General features: G+C 39.9%; 1 protein-coding gene and 2 long non-coding RNA genes across 6 annotated transcripts in view; 1 reads left to right on the plus strand and 2 right to left on the minus strand.

Moving 5' to 3' along the window:
* col2a1b (collagen, type II, alpha 1b) overlaps positions 1-15,178 on the plus strand; it is a 49,596-nt gene that overhangs the window by 30,250 nt on the left and 4,168 nt on the right. For 2 of the 3 annotated variants that reach the window (XM_056364121.1, XM_056364128.1), the window contains 21 exons: positions 415-468; positions 666-719; positions 1,238-1,282; positions 1,369-1,467; positions 3,472-3,579; positions 3,699-3,752; positions 3,969-4,022; positions 4,222-4,275; positions 4,627-4,680; positions 7,208-7,315; positions 7,731-7,784; positions 7,897-7,950; positions 8,623-8,784; positions 10,454-10,561; positions 12,518-12,625; positions 12,860-12,913; positions 13,435-13,542; positions 14,193-14,246; positions 14,428-14,535; positions 14,636-14,689; positions 14,785-14,892. In XM_056364121.1, the coding sequence (XP_056220096.1) occupies positions 415-468; positions 666-719; positions 1,238-1,282; positions 1,369-1,467; positions 3,472-3,579; positions 3,699-3,752; positions 3,969-4,022; positions 4,222-4,275; positions 4,627-4,680; positions 7,208-7,315; positions 7,731-7,784; positions 7,897-7,950; positions 8,623-8,784; positions 10,454-10,561; positions 12,518-12,625; positions 12,860-12,913; positions 13,435-13,542; positions 14,193-14,246; positions 14,428-14,535; positions 14,636-14,689; positions 14,785-14,892 (1,656 nt within the window). The remainder of the gene's footprint in view (positions 1-414; positions 469-665; positions 720-1,237; positions 1,283-1,368; positions 1,468-3,471; positions 3,580-3,698; positions 3,753-3,968; positions 4,023-4,221; positions 4,276-4,626; positions 4,681-7,207; positions 7,316-7,730; positions 7,785-7,896; positions 7,951-8,622; positions 8,785-10,453; positions 10,562-12,517; positions 12,626-12,859; positions 12,914-13,434; positions 13,543-14,192; positions 14,247-14,427; positions 14,536-14,635; positions 14,690-14,784; positions 14,893-15,178) is intronic. The other variant, XM_056364138.1, reaches the window with a different exon arrangement.
* On the minus strand, positions 2,008-7,289 carry LOC130161145 (uncharacterized). The gene is made up of 4 exons (XR_008826100.1): positions 7,186-7,289; positions 4,565-4,678; positions 4,162-4,273; positions 2,008-3,565 (listed from the first exon to the last, which is right to left on the minus strand). It is a non-coding gene; the product is annotated as an uncharacterized LOC130161145 (long non-coding RNA).
* LOC130161137 (uncharacterized) lies at positions 7,396-12,839 on the minus strand. Of its 2 annotated transcripts, none has more exons than XR_008826099.1 (4): positions 12,765-12,839; positions 11,307-11,439; positions 8,614-8,764; positions 7,396-7,981 (listed from the first exon to the last, which is right to left on the minus strand). It is a non-coding gene; the product is annotated as an uncharacterized LOC130161137 (long non-coding RNA). The 2 variants fall into 2 exon arrangements; XR_008826098.1 differs by lacking the exon at positions 12,765-12,839 and adding an exon at positions 12,337-12,507.

A 15,178-nucleotide genomic window follows, 5' to 3' on the forward strand; every position in this document is an offset into this window, starting at 1 on the left:
CCACTCCAATAGCTTCAACACTGATATTATCTTTCCCTTTTCTGAGTCTACACTTAGAAGCAACCCAACGATATCTCTATTTCCTAGACTGCCTCGATCATAGCTCTGTCTGGGGGGGAAAAAAAGGCTTTGACACAAATGTCTGAATATTGTCAGATGGCGTCACTGACTCACAGACTTTCAGCTTGTTTTGAAGTTTCTGTTTAAACAAAATTAAGCCTATTTGACCTGAGTTAACCTGATATGTAAAATCAAAATTATTCATATGATATTGATCGTTATCAGAGCTGCATTAATGGCAAGTTTAGCAATATTTTCCCACCATATTAACCATCAAAGTCTGATGTGAAATTGCTGACATTTAGTTAATGATAGAAGTTGACTGTGATCATGAATTATGGATTATCTACGTAGGGCCCTGCTGGAGAGAGAGGAGAGCAAGGACAGCCCGGTCCCTCTGGCTTCCAGGTGAGTCTGTCTTCACAAACCATTAGCGGTTTAGTAGTAGTAAGTGTATTAGTAGTAAATGTATCACTGTTTTTACAGTGTAACAAATAAAAACATCACTCACTTTATATCTGGTATTCTACTGAGCAGACATCAGTACACTCTGACCTGATTAAAAATGACTGTATTACAACTGTTTGTTTCTCTTCCATAAACAGGGTCTGCCTGGACCTCCTGGCCCCCCTGGCGAGGGAGGCAAGCCTGGAGACCAGGTGGGTGCACTTGTTTGGTGAAATACATCTTGTAAGGTCACATAATCGCAGTGGAAATACTGGTATTAATCTATCATAGGCTTGACGAGAAGAGATCCTGAAAGTAATTTGGTGGATGCTGTAATTACATGTACTTAACTCCCACCTGACAGCATTAGTATTTTTCTACTAAACTGTTAACCCGATGTTGCTGTATGAGAGCAGGTATATTCTGGTATACTTACCCTGTATAAATAATAGAAAATAAATAATAATAAAAATTAATAAAAGCAGTTTGTTGCTCCACCATTTCAGTGATTCTGAACATTTTCTCTTACAGATCTTGTGTCTATTTACAATGTTGTTTCACTGTGAATGGAAAAGCTGCAAGCCAGTCTAGAGTATTACTAAATCTACCAGTAGTAGTACTAGTACTGGTTGTAGTAGTTCCCCTTTTTTTACGTATTTATTGCTTGACTTGTCAGACACTGATCCCACTCATCTTTTCCCTGAACCTGTCTTTCTTTTTATCGTTTCAGGGTGTTCCTGGAGAGGGTGGAGCTGCCGGTGCCACTGGCCCCAGAGTAAGTTGACCGTCTTGATTTAACTTTAACTTTAACTCGACTGATTGTCAGACATGCCCGCTAATTTTCGTTGTGTCACTGTTCAGGGAGAGCGTGGTTTCCCCGGAGAGAGAGGAGCTGCTGGTCCTCAGGGTCTGCAGGGACCCAGAGGTCTTCCTGGAACTCCTGGAACTGACGGACCCAAGGTGAGTCCAGCATTTGGAAAGTTTTCAAATTATTAAATGTTATTCCCTGAGATGTACTCACACCTCTGGCAAATATGATTCTGTGGTACTTACGCCAGATTTGATATCATCATGTTATCGCATTCAGCTGCAGAAACACAGCAATCGGAGCATGTGATTGAATAATAATTGCCTGAATTGTGTACATGTAGCCTAAAAATTTTCTGTGGGAGGAAGTCAACCACCCAGATCCTGACACATCTTGTGATCTGTTAGTAGTTAGTAGTTGACAGTCTTTTGGCTGTATGAAATAACACCTCTGCTCAGTTTACCTGAAGGCAAATGTCTAATTTTATAGAACTGTATTAATTATGGGGCGCTCTGGTGGCCTCGGGGGAGCAGTCCACAAACTAGGGTTTTGGACGAGTAACCTGAGGCGTCACAAAGTGATTAACAGGAGAGGAAAGGAAAAAAACAAACATTTCTGCCACATAAACCTGTGCTATTTTTTTCAACTCTCCTCTAATCTTTGCTTTTTTGTGAATTTATTCATACAATTAGTTATTGATCATTAATTATTTGAATTAAGCAAAACGTCTATGTGCACATAGACATCCAGTCACATATACTCCATATATAGTCATATACACACTGTATGGCCATACAAGCATACAAACTGTGCACACATATCTGGATATAAACACTATATCACTGGATGATGCATACTGTACCTGTATAAACACTATATGTACACACTGCAGGGAACCCTGCATCATTTGAATAAAGAACTATATTATCACCATAATAAGGATCTGCAGGATTCAATTTACCTGTATTGGAATACTACATTTTAATGAGTTCATAAAAAATGTGAGTATTTTAAAGAGAAATAATATTTTCTATATGTTCCCTAAACACCAGGTAACCCAGTGTATTTCCAACCAAGTTGCACAGTCACTCGTTTATCAGCCATCAACACATTTCAGTCACTGCAGTAATTTCTCACAACAGCACTGTAAGTAGAGAAAGAGCTCAGAGCGGCTGCAGTTCCCACTCTTGATTTGTTATCGGGTCAGATTTTAATCCCAGTTCATAGGTTTTCTTCCCCTTGAGGTCAGACAGGAGTGGATAGAGAGGATGAGGATTATAGAGCTGACATGAGTGATGGAGGAGAAATCAACAGAGAGGTTGTGGAGGGTGAAGCAGGAAATATGAGAAAGATTCAGAAGGATTTGTTGCTCAAGACACATTGTATTGGAACTAAGGGGGCTGATGTACAGTTTTAATGCATTCATAGCCAACATGGAGGCTGCAAGAGCCTTGTGGCTACAGTTTAATGACTGGAGATGTATGTCTGATCTTCAGTCTGAGGCTGCAGCAGAAAGCAGCCCTGATAAGCCTGACAACTTCTGACCAGGAGTGGGCCTAGTGGAGCCACTTATGAACAAAATCAAAGCCTGCATTTCCTTCCATTTTCTTGGCTTTGATATGTCGAATAGAATTTTTTTTTTTTTTTATGATCAAACTCCCCATTCTTTCTTTAAAATACAGCTTTAAAAGGAACACATAGAATTTGAGATATTTTTTATATCCAAAACTGATTGACTGACTTTTTGGTCAAAAGAGTTGGCTAAAGTTTATTTTAATCCAGAAAGTGAACAGCCTGTGTCAGGTGATTAATATTTAACAGCTGTTTTTTTCTTTCCTTTCCATCAATTGATAACCTTGAGCAGAACTTGCTGAGACAGATTGTCTGTTTTGTTGAAGTGGATGCGTTCTCACTCTATAAGAGCAGCATTTTTGTATTTCTGACTCGTGTGTAAATAAACACAAAGTCTTGGCAAAAGCAATCTGAAATGTGACAGCAAAAACATTCTCAACAAAAGTCAAGGTTTCAGCGCAAAACCTTGAATGCATCACTACGCAAACGGCACCTCCTCACATCTGTAGCAGGCGCTTACATCATATACAGTAACTTCAGGATACTGCATGAATCCATCTCCATTTATTTCTCCTCCGTCATAGGGAGCCATTGGACCTGCCGGTGCCGCTGGAGCTCAAGGACCCCCCGGCCTGCAGGGTATGCCTGGAGAGAGAGGAGCTGCTGGCATTCCCGGACCTAAAGGAGACAGAGTAAGTCATGATGAGAACAAAGTGTTAATAACAGAATAAAAAATGTTAAATATTGAGTTGAAGTTTTATGCCTACGACTGTCAGGTGACTGATTTGTTTTGTGTTTTTTAACCCCATAGGGTGACATTGGAGAGAAAGGACCTGAAGGTGCTCCCGGCAAAGACGGTGCCAGAGTGAGTCATTGCCATCCATTTTTGTTTTTCATAAACGATAATGGTCAGTGTTGATTATGGACAGAATGTATTGACTTGCTGCAGTTCAAGTCTTTTCTTTTTTACAAACAGGGGTGTTCAGTGCTTCAGAGCTGAGTTCAAGATAAAATGTTAATTCTCGTGCTGGTTCAAACTTTTTAACAAAGTTTTTACACCCTTTCCTGTTTCCTGTCACAGGGTCTCACTGGTCCCATCGGTCCTCCAGGTCCCTCTGGCCCCAACGGTGAGAAGGTGAGTGCTGCATCATTTTTCTTTTAAGTCTAAATGTGAGTTGAAATTTTCTTTGTAATCTATTAATACTAATTTAGTTTGTATCATTTCTTTTTGACATGGTTTATTGTTTTAAGTGTATGAGATATGAAGGCCATACCTGTCACTGACAGTGTATCTGAACCCAGTGTTTATGGCTTGATGCTGTCTTTCCTTTCAGGGAGAATCTGGTCCTGCTGGTCCTTCTGGAGCTCCTGGTACCCGCGGTGCGCCTGTAAGTGTCACAGTTTAATAACTAGTATCAGTTTATTTAACAAGTGGGATGTCGTTGTCATAGTAAAAGAAAAAAAAAAGAAAGAAAAAGCTCAGAGTATGAATTTAGTGCGCCTGTAGTGCCTTGTAGTACACTACCAGGTAGAGATTGATTTTATCCAATTTAACACTTTTCAGAAGTGAGTTATCCTTTAGAGCCAGAAAGATCAGAGATGATAGTTTTAAAACAGAGTACATCTGAGTTGTTGTGTTGTTGGATTTCAGAAAGAACACATTTACGTTTCCCTCACTTGCTCACACAGCGTTGCAGCCCGGACTACCCATTGAGTTTTTCTTGCTTCTCTTCTTTCAGGGTGACAGGGGTGAGACTGGACCTCCTGGGCCTGCTGGATTTGCTGGACCCCCTGTAAGTAACAAAAACACAACAGTGACCAGCTCATAGGTCTGTAGAAATCTGAAGAACATCACTGCAGAGCCGTAGACTTAATGTCATGACATGTCCTCTACAGCCTTTGAGCAATGTGCGACTTCTTGACTTGTTAAGTCATAGCAATAAAAATTTTAATCTAAATTTAAAAAATCTAAGTTGAATCTCCATTAAGTCATAAGTATTTATATTTACACATAAAAGAGGGAGATAAGTATGTGAAGGACAGAAATTAAAAATATAATACACATATATTAAACTTAAAAGCACTATAACTAGCACCCTTTTAAAACCAGTAACAAAAGTTAGAGAAAAAATAAGCACAGTAATTACTAACTCTTCCAGTGTAAAAAAAGATGTAATATTTAATTGTATATATAACCTATTCCAGAGGTATAGAAATACACAATACAGTAGATATACAACATAATAATCAAATCAAGTTACAGTGAAAGTGTTGCTATTGTTTTCTATAAATAAAAAGAGGATTCAAAACATCACTTCATGCTTTGTTTCCTGGAAAAATGAGATTCCAGCTTTGTATAGTCACAAGCTCTGAGATGACTAGCGTCAACCTGACAAGCTTTGATTTTTATTAGCACTATCTGGGAACACTTGAATATCCTTATACGTTCACCTCTGTTTCAGCCCTCACCGAATCATTTTTTATCTTGGCAGAGTTTCCTCAGTGTATTATTCAGCGGAGAGAGATGAGTGTGTAGATAGTCGGAAGTCTTCACATCACTCATCCATTTAGTTCCTCCCAAAGACTCCAGGCCGTCATCAACTAAATGTTTTTAATAAGCTGCATCCTTCCAAATGGAGTTTCATCAATGTTGTGCTGACAACACAATCTATCATATGTGTTTTTTTTTCTAGGTTGCACTATGATTAATTATTGAATTTATGTCAGGATGAGTAACACTACAAGGTGTCTAAATATTTTTGGTTCACAGCTCACAGGCTGTAACATCACAGCTTCTCACTTCACTGACTGAACACAGACATAGATGTTGTACAAAACATCAGCGGCGCCCTTTAAATCTTTTGACAGTCGTAGGCTTTTAATTGCTGTTGAAGCCATCACAACAAAAATAAAAGCTGAAAGAAAACTAATCACCTTCTGCACTTCTTTTCTGTTTTGAAGCATGTTTTTTCCACAGTAAATATAATATCATATAATATGTAACACCAGCCGCTGTGGCCACAGTGACAGTTACACAGTTGAGACGAATGCTAAAATGCACTGCAGCAGCAGCAGCAGCAGCAGCAGCAGCAGCAGCAGCAATCATAAAGTCAGTGAGCAAACAATATCTATACAAAGTTTGCTAACATTAGCCACCACGAGCTAATCAGGCCCATCAAATGTTCTATCAGAATGTATTCAATTGAGCAAAGTTGTGTTTTATTTAATTCGTAAGAGTAATATTAATATTAGTAAATATAGTAATATGTAATAATTTCTTCTTTCAAATATTACATGGCGTCACTTTACAAATTCCCCATTTGTTAATATGGAAGAAGTGCTCTGGTCTTTTATTTGAGTAAAGGTATACACTGCATTGTAGAAAAATATTAATGTCAAAATCTACTTAAAGCACGTGTTGTGGACATTACTGTAATGTTTCAGTTGGTAAAGCTCGGGCTTATCTCTACTATATTCTGCTGGGTAGTTTGTGAATTTCCCCACAGGATCAAAGTCTTATCATTATCTATAATAATACATCATAATTTATTTATTGATCATATTTTGTGTTATTACTCTGAATCTGCCGAGTAACTCGTCAATAAAGATATTGTATTATTGTAGTGGAGTAGAAGTATAAAGCACCAGAAAATGAAACTCAAGTAAAGTACGAGTACCTGAAAATTGTACTTTGCTACTTTTTCACCTGAAGTTCGAATCTTCAGTGTAGATGATAAAGTGTAGTGGTTGTAATGTGTCGTGGTTTCATACCGATTTGACTGAGATTTAAAGCATACAGTTATGTATGCATTCCCCACCCTGAAGGGATACTTCATCAATTTGATATTGCACTTCCACAAAGTTGGAAGGCTGACGGGGACACATTTAAAAAATAATGGTCAAAATCAAAGTAGCAGAGGATAAAATATACAGACTTTTAGTGTACCTCAAGCTCCAAAAACACTGGATCCTACGATTTCCATAGTGCAACTCAGTAGCATATTTTCATTTGACTTTCCATGCCCGAGAAATAATCCACACCTGTAATTTGTAATGCAGGTTTTCTGTCATTAATCCTCTTATAAAGCCACAGAAAACATTATACAGCACAGCTGTTTTCACACCAACCATTAACCATGACTAGTTAGTTAACTGATCTTGTATGTGCAACACTAGCAGACTGCCCCTTTAACCAAATTCATTTTAGGATATCAAGTAGCACCATCCTCGGTTTTTAACAAATAGCTCATTCACAAATATGAACATTTGTTGTTTTGATGACCGACATGTAACATAACTGTTTGTGTCTTTTTCTTTCAGGGAGCTGACGGTCAACCTGGAACCAAGGGAGAGCAGGGAGAATCTGGACAGAAGGGAGACGCTGGTGCCCCTGGACCCCAAGGACCATCTGGTGCCCCTGGACCTGCAGTGGGTGTCACTCTAGATTTTTTATTTTTTATTTTACACGCTGAACCGAACAGTCTTTTTTTTTTTTGCTTTGTCTAATCCCTAAATAATGAGGGTTTATAAACAACAGCAAGACAGACACTGACTGACAGTCTTTTTTATGAGAAGAGAAAAATGCACAAATCAGAAGAAAAATCATCCTTTATTTTCATCTGTGGAGGGGCGAACGTCACGCCAGGTTGAAAGCTGTCCTTGTCACTGATTGTGCCACACCGGGCAGAATAAAAAATGATCTGAGGCAGACAACCTCCCCGTCAACTGAATATATTCCAGCATTATTTCACGGCAACTGAAAGTGTTTTTTAGATTTAGGTTTATATTGCCCTCTCTAAAACATAAAACAAATGTCAGACAGTAATGTGCTTTTCTCTTGCAGGGTCCTACAGGTGTTTCTGGACCTAAAGGTGCTCGTGGTGCTCAGGGACCTCCTGTAAGTGACTTTTTAAAAATGCTTTTCATCTTTGTCTCATAGTAGCATGTGCAGGAACCATTATTTTGTGAAATTATTTTTGGCTTTATCTAAATGAATCTTTCTCTGTCAGGGTGCCACTGGTTTCCCTGGAGCTGCTGGCCGTGTTGGACCCCCTGGTCCCAATGTAAGTTCAGTCTGCATCCATCCAACTGAGTCTGTATACATATGAGAAAAATACAGTTATAGTGTTGATACCAAAAAACAGACATATGACATTGATGTAGATATTTTCTACATTATTTGATAGACATTTTTCTGATCTACGCTACTTTTACGTAGACCTCTAGTAAAAATAAATGTCAAATAGATAATGTCTGGTAATATGGGAAAAGAAGCTTTATGGATATAACCCCAAGTATGGGAAAGAAGAAGAAAAATGGGCTTGATTTATGCTTTACAAAGAAGAACTGGTGCAGCAGAACAGATACAGTGTTTCCTAAATGCCACCTGACTTACTGTCACCCAGGAAGCCTTTTTAATTTGCCCCTCTAAAGCACTTACACTTGCTGTTCCAGCACATAAACACTACCAGCGCAGTGGGATTTGTTGTAGCTTGTTTAGAATATTTTTTATAGACTTGATAAAAAGAAGTGCAACATATTGTGAGAAACAAGTCTGATTATGTAAATCTGCTAATGTGTGATATGTGTTATTAAAAGTTATTTAAAGATACACAGATGCCCTATGGCTCATTGAAATAATAGAGACATGATTGCTTGTGTATAAGGGCTTGTACACCATAGAATTGACATATATTGTCACTCCATTTAATGTATGTTATTCTTACACTTCTCAGGGTAATCCTGGACCTGCTGGTCCTGCCGGCCCTCCTGGCAAAGATGGACCCAAAGGAGTGAGGGGAGATGGTGGACCTCCAGGCAGACAGGGTGACGCTGGGCTCCGCGGTCCTGCTGGCACTTCTGGAGAGAAGGGAGATGCTGGAGAGGATGGTCCTCCTGTGAGTTTGTCATTCTTTAATCATATTCCTCCATATACCTACTCAAGACACAGCTGGGCTTTTACATCATCTGTAACTTCTTGACCTTGTGACACTTGAAATACCTCTCCAATCCCTCCAGCACCCACATGCGCACATACTTAGCCGCTCTTCAGACCGCACGTCTCCTTGAAAATCGTCAAAGGTGAACACAGGTGTCCATTACAGGGAGACGAAAATGATCAAATGTGTTTGTTTTCTAAATTTCTGTCGATTTTTACGTCGCTCTGTCAGCACAAAGAGCCAATTTCATCAGTAATGGACAACAGCTGAGCACATTCTCCATTAATACACACAGCTGTCAGTGTCCATCACTGGCTGTAATAGCAGACCAAGACACATGACAGCACGGGGCAGCACAGGCCCAGTGACAGACTGATGACAAGGACCTCAGGCTTTTACCTTTCCTGCACTTAGCACTACGCACACACCCGTCATAAACACACACAACGAGTCCTGTCAAGATAATGACACATCACAGATGATTGCATACTCAAACATGAAGATAGCTGCTGGGTCCAGACCCTTCCCCCCTATAGATTACATATATGAAAGCTGGAACCATGTATTAACACATCAAGGCCTTTGTCTGTCAGCTGAACGGTGTGTCTCAGGTGTTTTGTTTTTTTTTGTGAACATGGGTTAGGGGAGCTTTCAGTGTTGCACACCACAGGACATGTGGCAGAGTGGAGTGAGGTGATGTGGATGAAACAGACCTGAAAGGATGGATGGAGAGATTGATGTTGATGTGTGTTGCTGCGACTGAGAGTTGTAAAATCTCAGATGGAGCAAATGACAGAAGATATAAATAAATCAGAAATCATAAAGAAACATGACAGAAACAGAAGCAAGCAGAGGTATAAATAAAATGTTGCTAAAACACAAGCTTTAAAATAAACTGCTTTGTATTCCGTTGTATTCATCTGTCAACAAACTATAATGCTTGGTGACTCAAAGGAGTCTTTGTCCGTTGGTGTGCAACATCCCAGTAACAACAAAACTCCAGAAGTGACTGCTCCCAGCCAAGAAATGGACTGACACATAAAACCATCCATTAGAGGCGCTGGGTCTTTATGCTATGCTAAGCTAAACTAAGCTAAGCTAAGCTAACTGGCTGCTCACTGGAGCTTAATATTTACTGTACAGACCTAAGAGTGATATGGATCTTTTCACCTAACCTCTTGGCCAAATAGGCAAGGCTAAAAGATGAAGGAATTATAAAAAGAAAATAGCGTATATTACGAACAGGTTTAGAAAAAATGATCTTAAAGTTAATTATTAACTTATTAACTTAGTTTATTTTAATATTTATTTATTTATTCATTCAACTTTTTATTATGTACATCTTACAATTTCAAATGATCTAAGGCTGCGTTATGTTTATGTTATGAGTTCATGTAAAATAAAAGGACGTAGGCCGATATATTATCACTGGTATTAGTCTCAAATATCATGTGTGCTTTTATCTTATCTCAATAATGAAAAGAAAGGAAGAAAAATAACATAATGAAATAATGACAAACTCTAATCAAATGAATTGATGGCACAAATGATAAATGGCAGCAAATGACAATACATTAGCCACATGTTAACTGTGTTTTCTGCCTCTTTTTTTTTTTGTCCCTCACAGGGCCCCCCAGGTCCTTCAGGTCCTCAGGGTTTGGCCGGTCAGCGCGGTATTGTCGGTCTACCTGGACAGCGTGGTGAGAGAGGTTTCCCTGGTCTGCCTGGACCTTCTGTAAGTAACATAATGTTCACCTACTCAAGTAATCAATATACAGATTCAGACGGTAGCTATCGGTTACTTTTTAGTCTATAATAAATGTCAGACAAAAACTGAAAGATGCCCGTCACAATTTCCAAGAGGCCAAGGGGGAATCTTCAAATCCCCTTGTTTTGTAGAAATGTATAAGATATTTGATTCACAATAGTAATTAATAATGTCAATCAATCATTTTTCTTCTGTGACTGAGAGAGCTCATCACACTGCAGCGTAAGAAAACACATGTCTATTGGCTTGTCTTCTCACAAGGTGCAGTGTGTTTAAGCTGACTTACCTTTCATACATTCTGATTACTCAAGAAAATAATCAGCAGATTTATCGATAAGGAAAATAGTTGTTAGTTACAGCCCTACACAGTCCTCACTTTTTAGAGGCTGGAACTCAAGAGCACACTACCTAATGTCACTTAGCACAAGTGAGTGTAGAAACCCTCAGACTGGCTCTGGACTGTCAGTCTGCTGTCCTAATTAGATCACAGTCAAATCACATCTCACATGAGCCAGGGCTTCTCTCCTGGTGAACTGACTCCATTTGATGTACAGTGTGACACGAGACAAGACGGCTCCCCCTGCTTAGATCTCTCACTATCTGATATGTGACACGAGCCATGTCCCCTACTTACAACATCTCAGTGGGCATGTCCTTACCTTTAATTATTCATCAGCATGCATGAAACAGGTGCCAAAAAAGCCAAACTCACCCAGGAACGTTTCAAGTCGAGCATGTGCTTTCAATAACGGAAGTGGAGTTTGAAGTGCAGATACAGTTTGGTCTCCTTGAAGGCAGCAGGTGTTCCGAGTTTGGTATCTCTGGATTGAGGCAATATTCTGTCGCTATTGAAAATAAAAGAAAAGTAAATAAATTTAGTTTTTAGATTAAGTAGCTTGTTCGTGGGTAAATTAGCATTTCAAGTGGTCTGTGTAATAGATTTAGTCGATGTAATTAATTAAGACATCAACACGAACCATTACTACAACTGACTGGATGAATGCATCACTCGTCTTTGCTTCTGATTTTCAAACTGACGAAAATCATGGCGGCTCTGCTGGAAACATCTCCAATATTACCAAAGCCAGTTTCTAAATACATTTGAGGAGATGAATAGGCCGAGCAGTTGCTGTATTTTATATTACACATGCGTTTTATGTCATCATAGAGTCTATCAGCATGGCGAACATTTTAAAACATGACAAAGATCACAATGGGATCGAAATGTGGGCCATTCAAATACATTTGTGCTTTGGAGTTAGTGACCAGGTTCTGGAAACTTCTACAAAACTATTGTCCAAGACCAGTTTCTAAATAAATCTGAGGGGATTAGATGAAGTTGCAAAAATATGCTGTATTTTATGTCTACAACACCTAGTTTTAATAGGTGTTAACCTATTTTCACACTTGAATTCTGCAGAGAACACTGAGCTTTAAGATGTAGACAGACTGTGGCAAGATAAGGATGAAGTGCTCTGACACAGATTTCATTGTTGTCCAAATGGGAATAACCTCTCACATGAACTCAGACAATCCGATTTTCAGGCTGTCCTGTTGAACATCAGCTATCAGGTCTCTAAGGCACGATTAAGCAGTTGTCAATGCTGATCTTAGAGAATACCACTACTGAGGCCAAATGTCCTCATCTCCATTTGAGGACTTAACTTGCACAACATATCTGTTTATGGAGGATATTATCAGCCAGATATATCTGTAACAGTTCGTAGGGATGGTGATCTTACCCAAACTATGTTCGCTGGGTTGTTTCCACAAACAGTGACTCACTTAGATGTTAGAGTGAAAAGTGTGAGTGAATGGACCTGCGGGCAAATCATATGATGAGTTCTATTTCTAGGTAAATTATAATGTTATTGTGATTTATTAGATTTTGTTTAAGTGTACTAATGAGTCTTCTCCTCTCAGGGTGAGCCCGGAAAGCAGGGAGGTCCTGGTGGCGCTGGAGACCGTGGACCCCCTGGACCAGTTGGACCTCCTGGACTCACTGGACCTGGAGGAGAGCCTGGCAGAGAGGTCAGAGAATGTCCAGCACACAGACGATCTTAACTATTCATATTCCAAGACTGACATGACAGAATTTTCGGTCTGGAGGCCAAGTCCATTAAAATGCACTGCGATTTGCATCATGTTACATTTGCATGTGTGTTTGCACCGTATCATTAATGCAGCTGATCAGTATTCAATAGGACATCTGGCTCGCCGGAGGTGGAGGCTATTAACACTTGATATTGTTCTGTCATCTCACAGGGCAACCCTGGATCTGATGGACCTCCTGGTAGAGATGGTGCAGCTGGAATCAAGGTGAGAAACACAGGACACTACATCCATCACTCTGTGCTGTAATTACAAATCATTGTACCTATTCTGTTTAAGGCCCTTTGCCTGTCAGCTTTTGATAGCAAATGTTAGTGACATGAATGAACTTATTGGACAGTGATTGCATCTCTGGTTCAAACAATATAAACCATGAATTTTATTGATTCAGGCAACAGTTTGCCAGAGCTGTTCTTAAACTGCCTGTAAAATGACTAAATTGCTGAAAATGCAATAACCTTTAACTCAAACAGAATCTTAGCCTGTTGTCACAAATAAACGATTGGAGAGCTATTGGTCCATCCTTTCAGTGTGCAAGAGCTTTTGTTGTCAGATGACAGCACGCAGCACTACTTCTTTTCTTGAAGCTGCTGTTTTCCTTTTCAATGTGTTTGGAAATTTCTGAGTCTTACTGTATCTCGACATTTCTACTTGCAGTGCAGGCTAAAGGTAGGATATCCTGTGTTCATAGCTTCCATCACTTGACTTTTGTGCTCTCTGTGCTGCAGGGTGATCGTGGTAACACCGGTCCTGCTGGTGCTCCTGGTGCCCCAGGCGCTCCTGGTGCCTCCGGTCCTGTTGGTCCTACCGGCAAACAGGGAGACAGAGGAGAGGCTGTGAGTAGTAGCTCCAGCACAAGTGAAACTGTCGCCATTTTCTTAATACAACAGGGTGTTTCTTAGAAAAGTTTTATTGCCTGCAGAGAAGAGGCATGATTATAATGAGGTGGGTTCTTCACCTGCTGGAAATTAGCATATTGTCTGATAGCACATAAGCACAGAGGAGGATGTCTCAAGTGTTTTATCACGGTCTAACTGACCTGTAGTTAAAGAGAAAAAATGTCTCCCCTTTTTCACAGATTTATTCAGTTCATTTCACTGAGGTGTTCTACTTGTAATCTGTATTATTTGCTCCTTAAATGAACCTTTGTGCAAAATTGTCTTGCTCCAGAAGACATATTTGACATTTTGGAAAATTGCATTCTTATCTTAATAATTACCTACAGGTCTTGTAACAAGCAACTATTCCTTTACCAACTATGAAATGGACAGTAGGGCACATAGGTGATGGGTATACAGTATGTACACACACTGATTTGTAGGTGTTTGGGTGAGAGCACCTTTTAAAAGGGAAAAACAGAACCAGATGATGATGTTAATCCCCCACATATTAAAAGATACTGTCAGTACAAAATACTGCTCCAGTCATTTCCCGAGCACTACGTTTCTACTGTAAAATAAGTAGCTCTTTTGTTTTTCTTTCTCAGGGTGCACAAGGACCTTCTGGACCTCCAGGACCTGCCGGAGCAAGAGGAATGCCTGTACGTATCTTTCTGAACATTGACAGACACGCACACGCATTAAATTATTTGCATAACCAAAAGTCTGAACACAGAATTGGTTTATCCATCCGAGAGTGAAATTAAGATTTGGAGTTTACAGGATAGAAACACTTCAGCAAGCAAACACAGGTGAATTAAAAAGCTTTACTCTTGTTCCCAGGGACCCCAAGGACCCCGTGGTGACAAAGGTGAGGCTGGAGAGGGCGGTGAGAGAGGACAGAAGGGACACAGAGGCTTCACTGGTCTGCAGGGTCTGCCCGGACCTCCGGTAAGCATCTAGCCAGAATATAAATAAATGTGCATCCACCGCTTTTTGTTACAATAGTCTGATGATTTACTATGTATAAATCTGTCATCATCTGTTCTAGGGTCAAGCTGGAGACCAGGGTGCTACTGGACCTGCTGGACCTTCTGGACAAAGAGTGAGTATAAACAATAGCAAAATATTGGAATATCACTTCACATGTAGTGTCTTTAGAGCTTAACATCAAGACTTTTTCTCCGTCTGTTTATGTAGGGACCCCCTGGACCTGTTGGCCCTGCTGGAAAGGACGGTGCAAACGGTCTGCCAGGACCCATTGGACCCCCTGGACCTCGTGGTCGCTCTGGAGAGACCGGTCCCGCTGTGAGTACCCACAGAACTTTCTCCACCTGTAAATAATAAGATACAAATGGCAACAGTAAGTTATTATGAAGAAGACCTGAGAAGGAGGCAGGGCAGTAAAGTAAAGTGGTGCATTATTCAGCAAAAATTGAATGGAAAATATCAGAATCATTGCAGTAATGATTTTGATCTGTTCTCTGGCTTCTACACCAGAACTGCATCAAAAATCCAAAGCCCTAAATGACAGCATTGCTTTGAAACCAGAAATGTGGCACAAGTTTGAAATTGCATGCTGCTATTGGCCAAT

This window comes from Seriola aureovittata, chromosome 2, assembly GCF_021018895.1.
Source record: "Seriola aureovittata isolate HTS-2021-v1 ecotype China chromosome 2, ASM2101889v1, whole genome shotgun sequence".
Lineage (NCBI taxonomy): Eukaryota > Metazoa > Chordata > Actinopteri > Carangiformes > Carangidae > Seriola > Seriola aureovittata.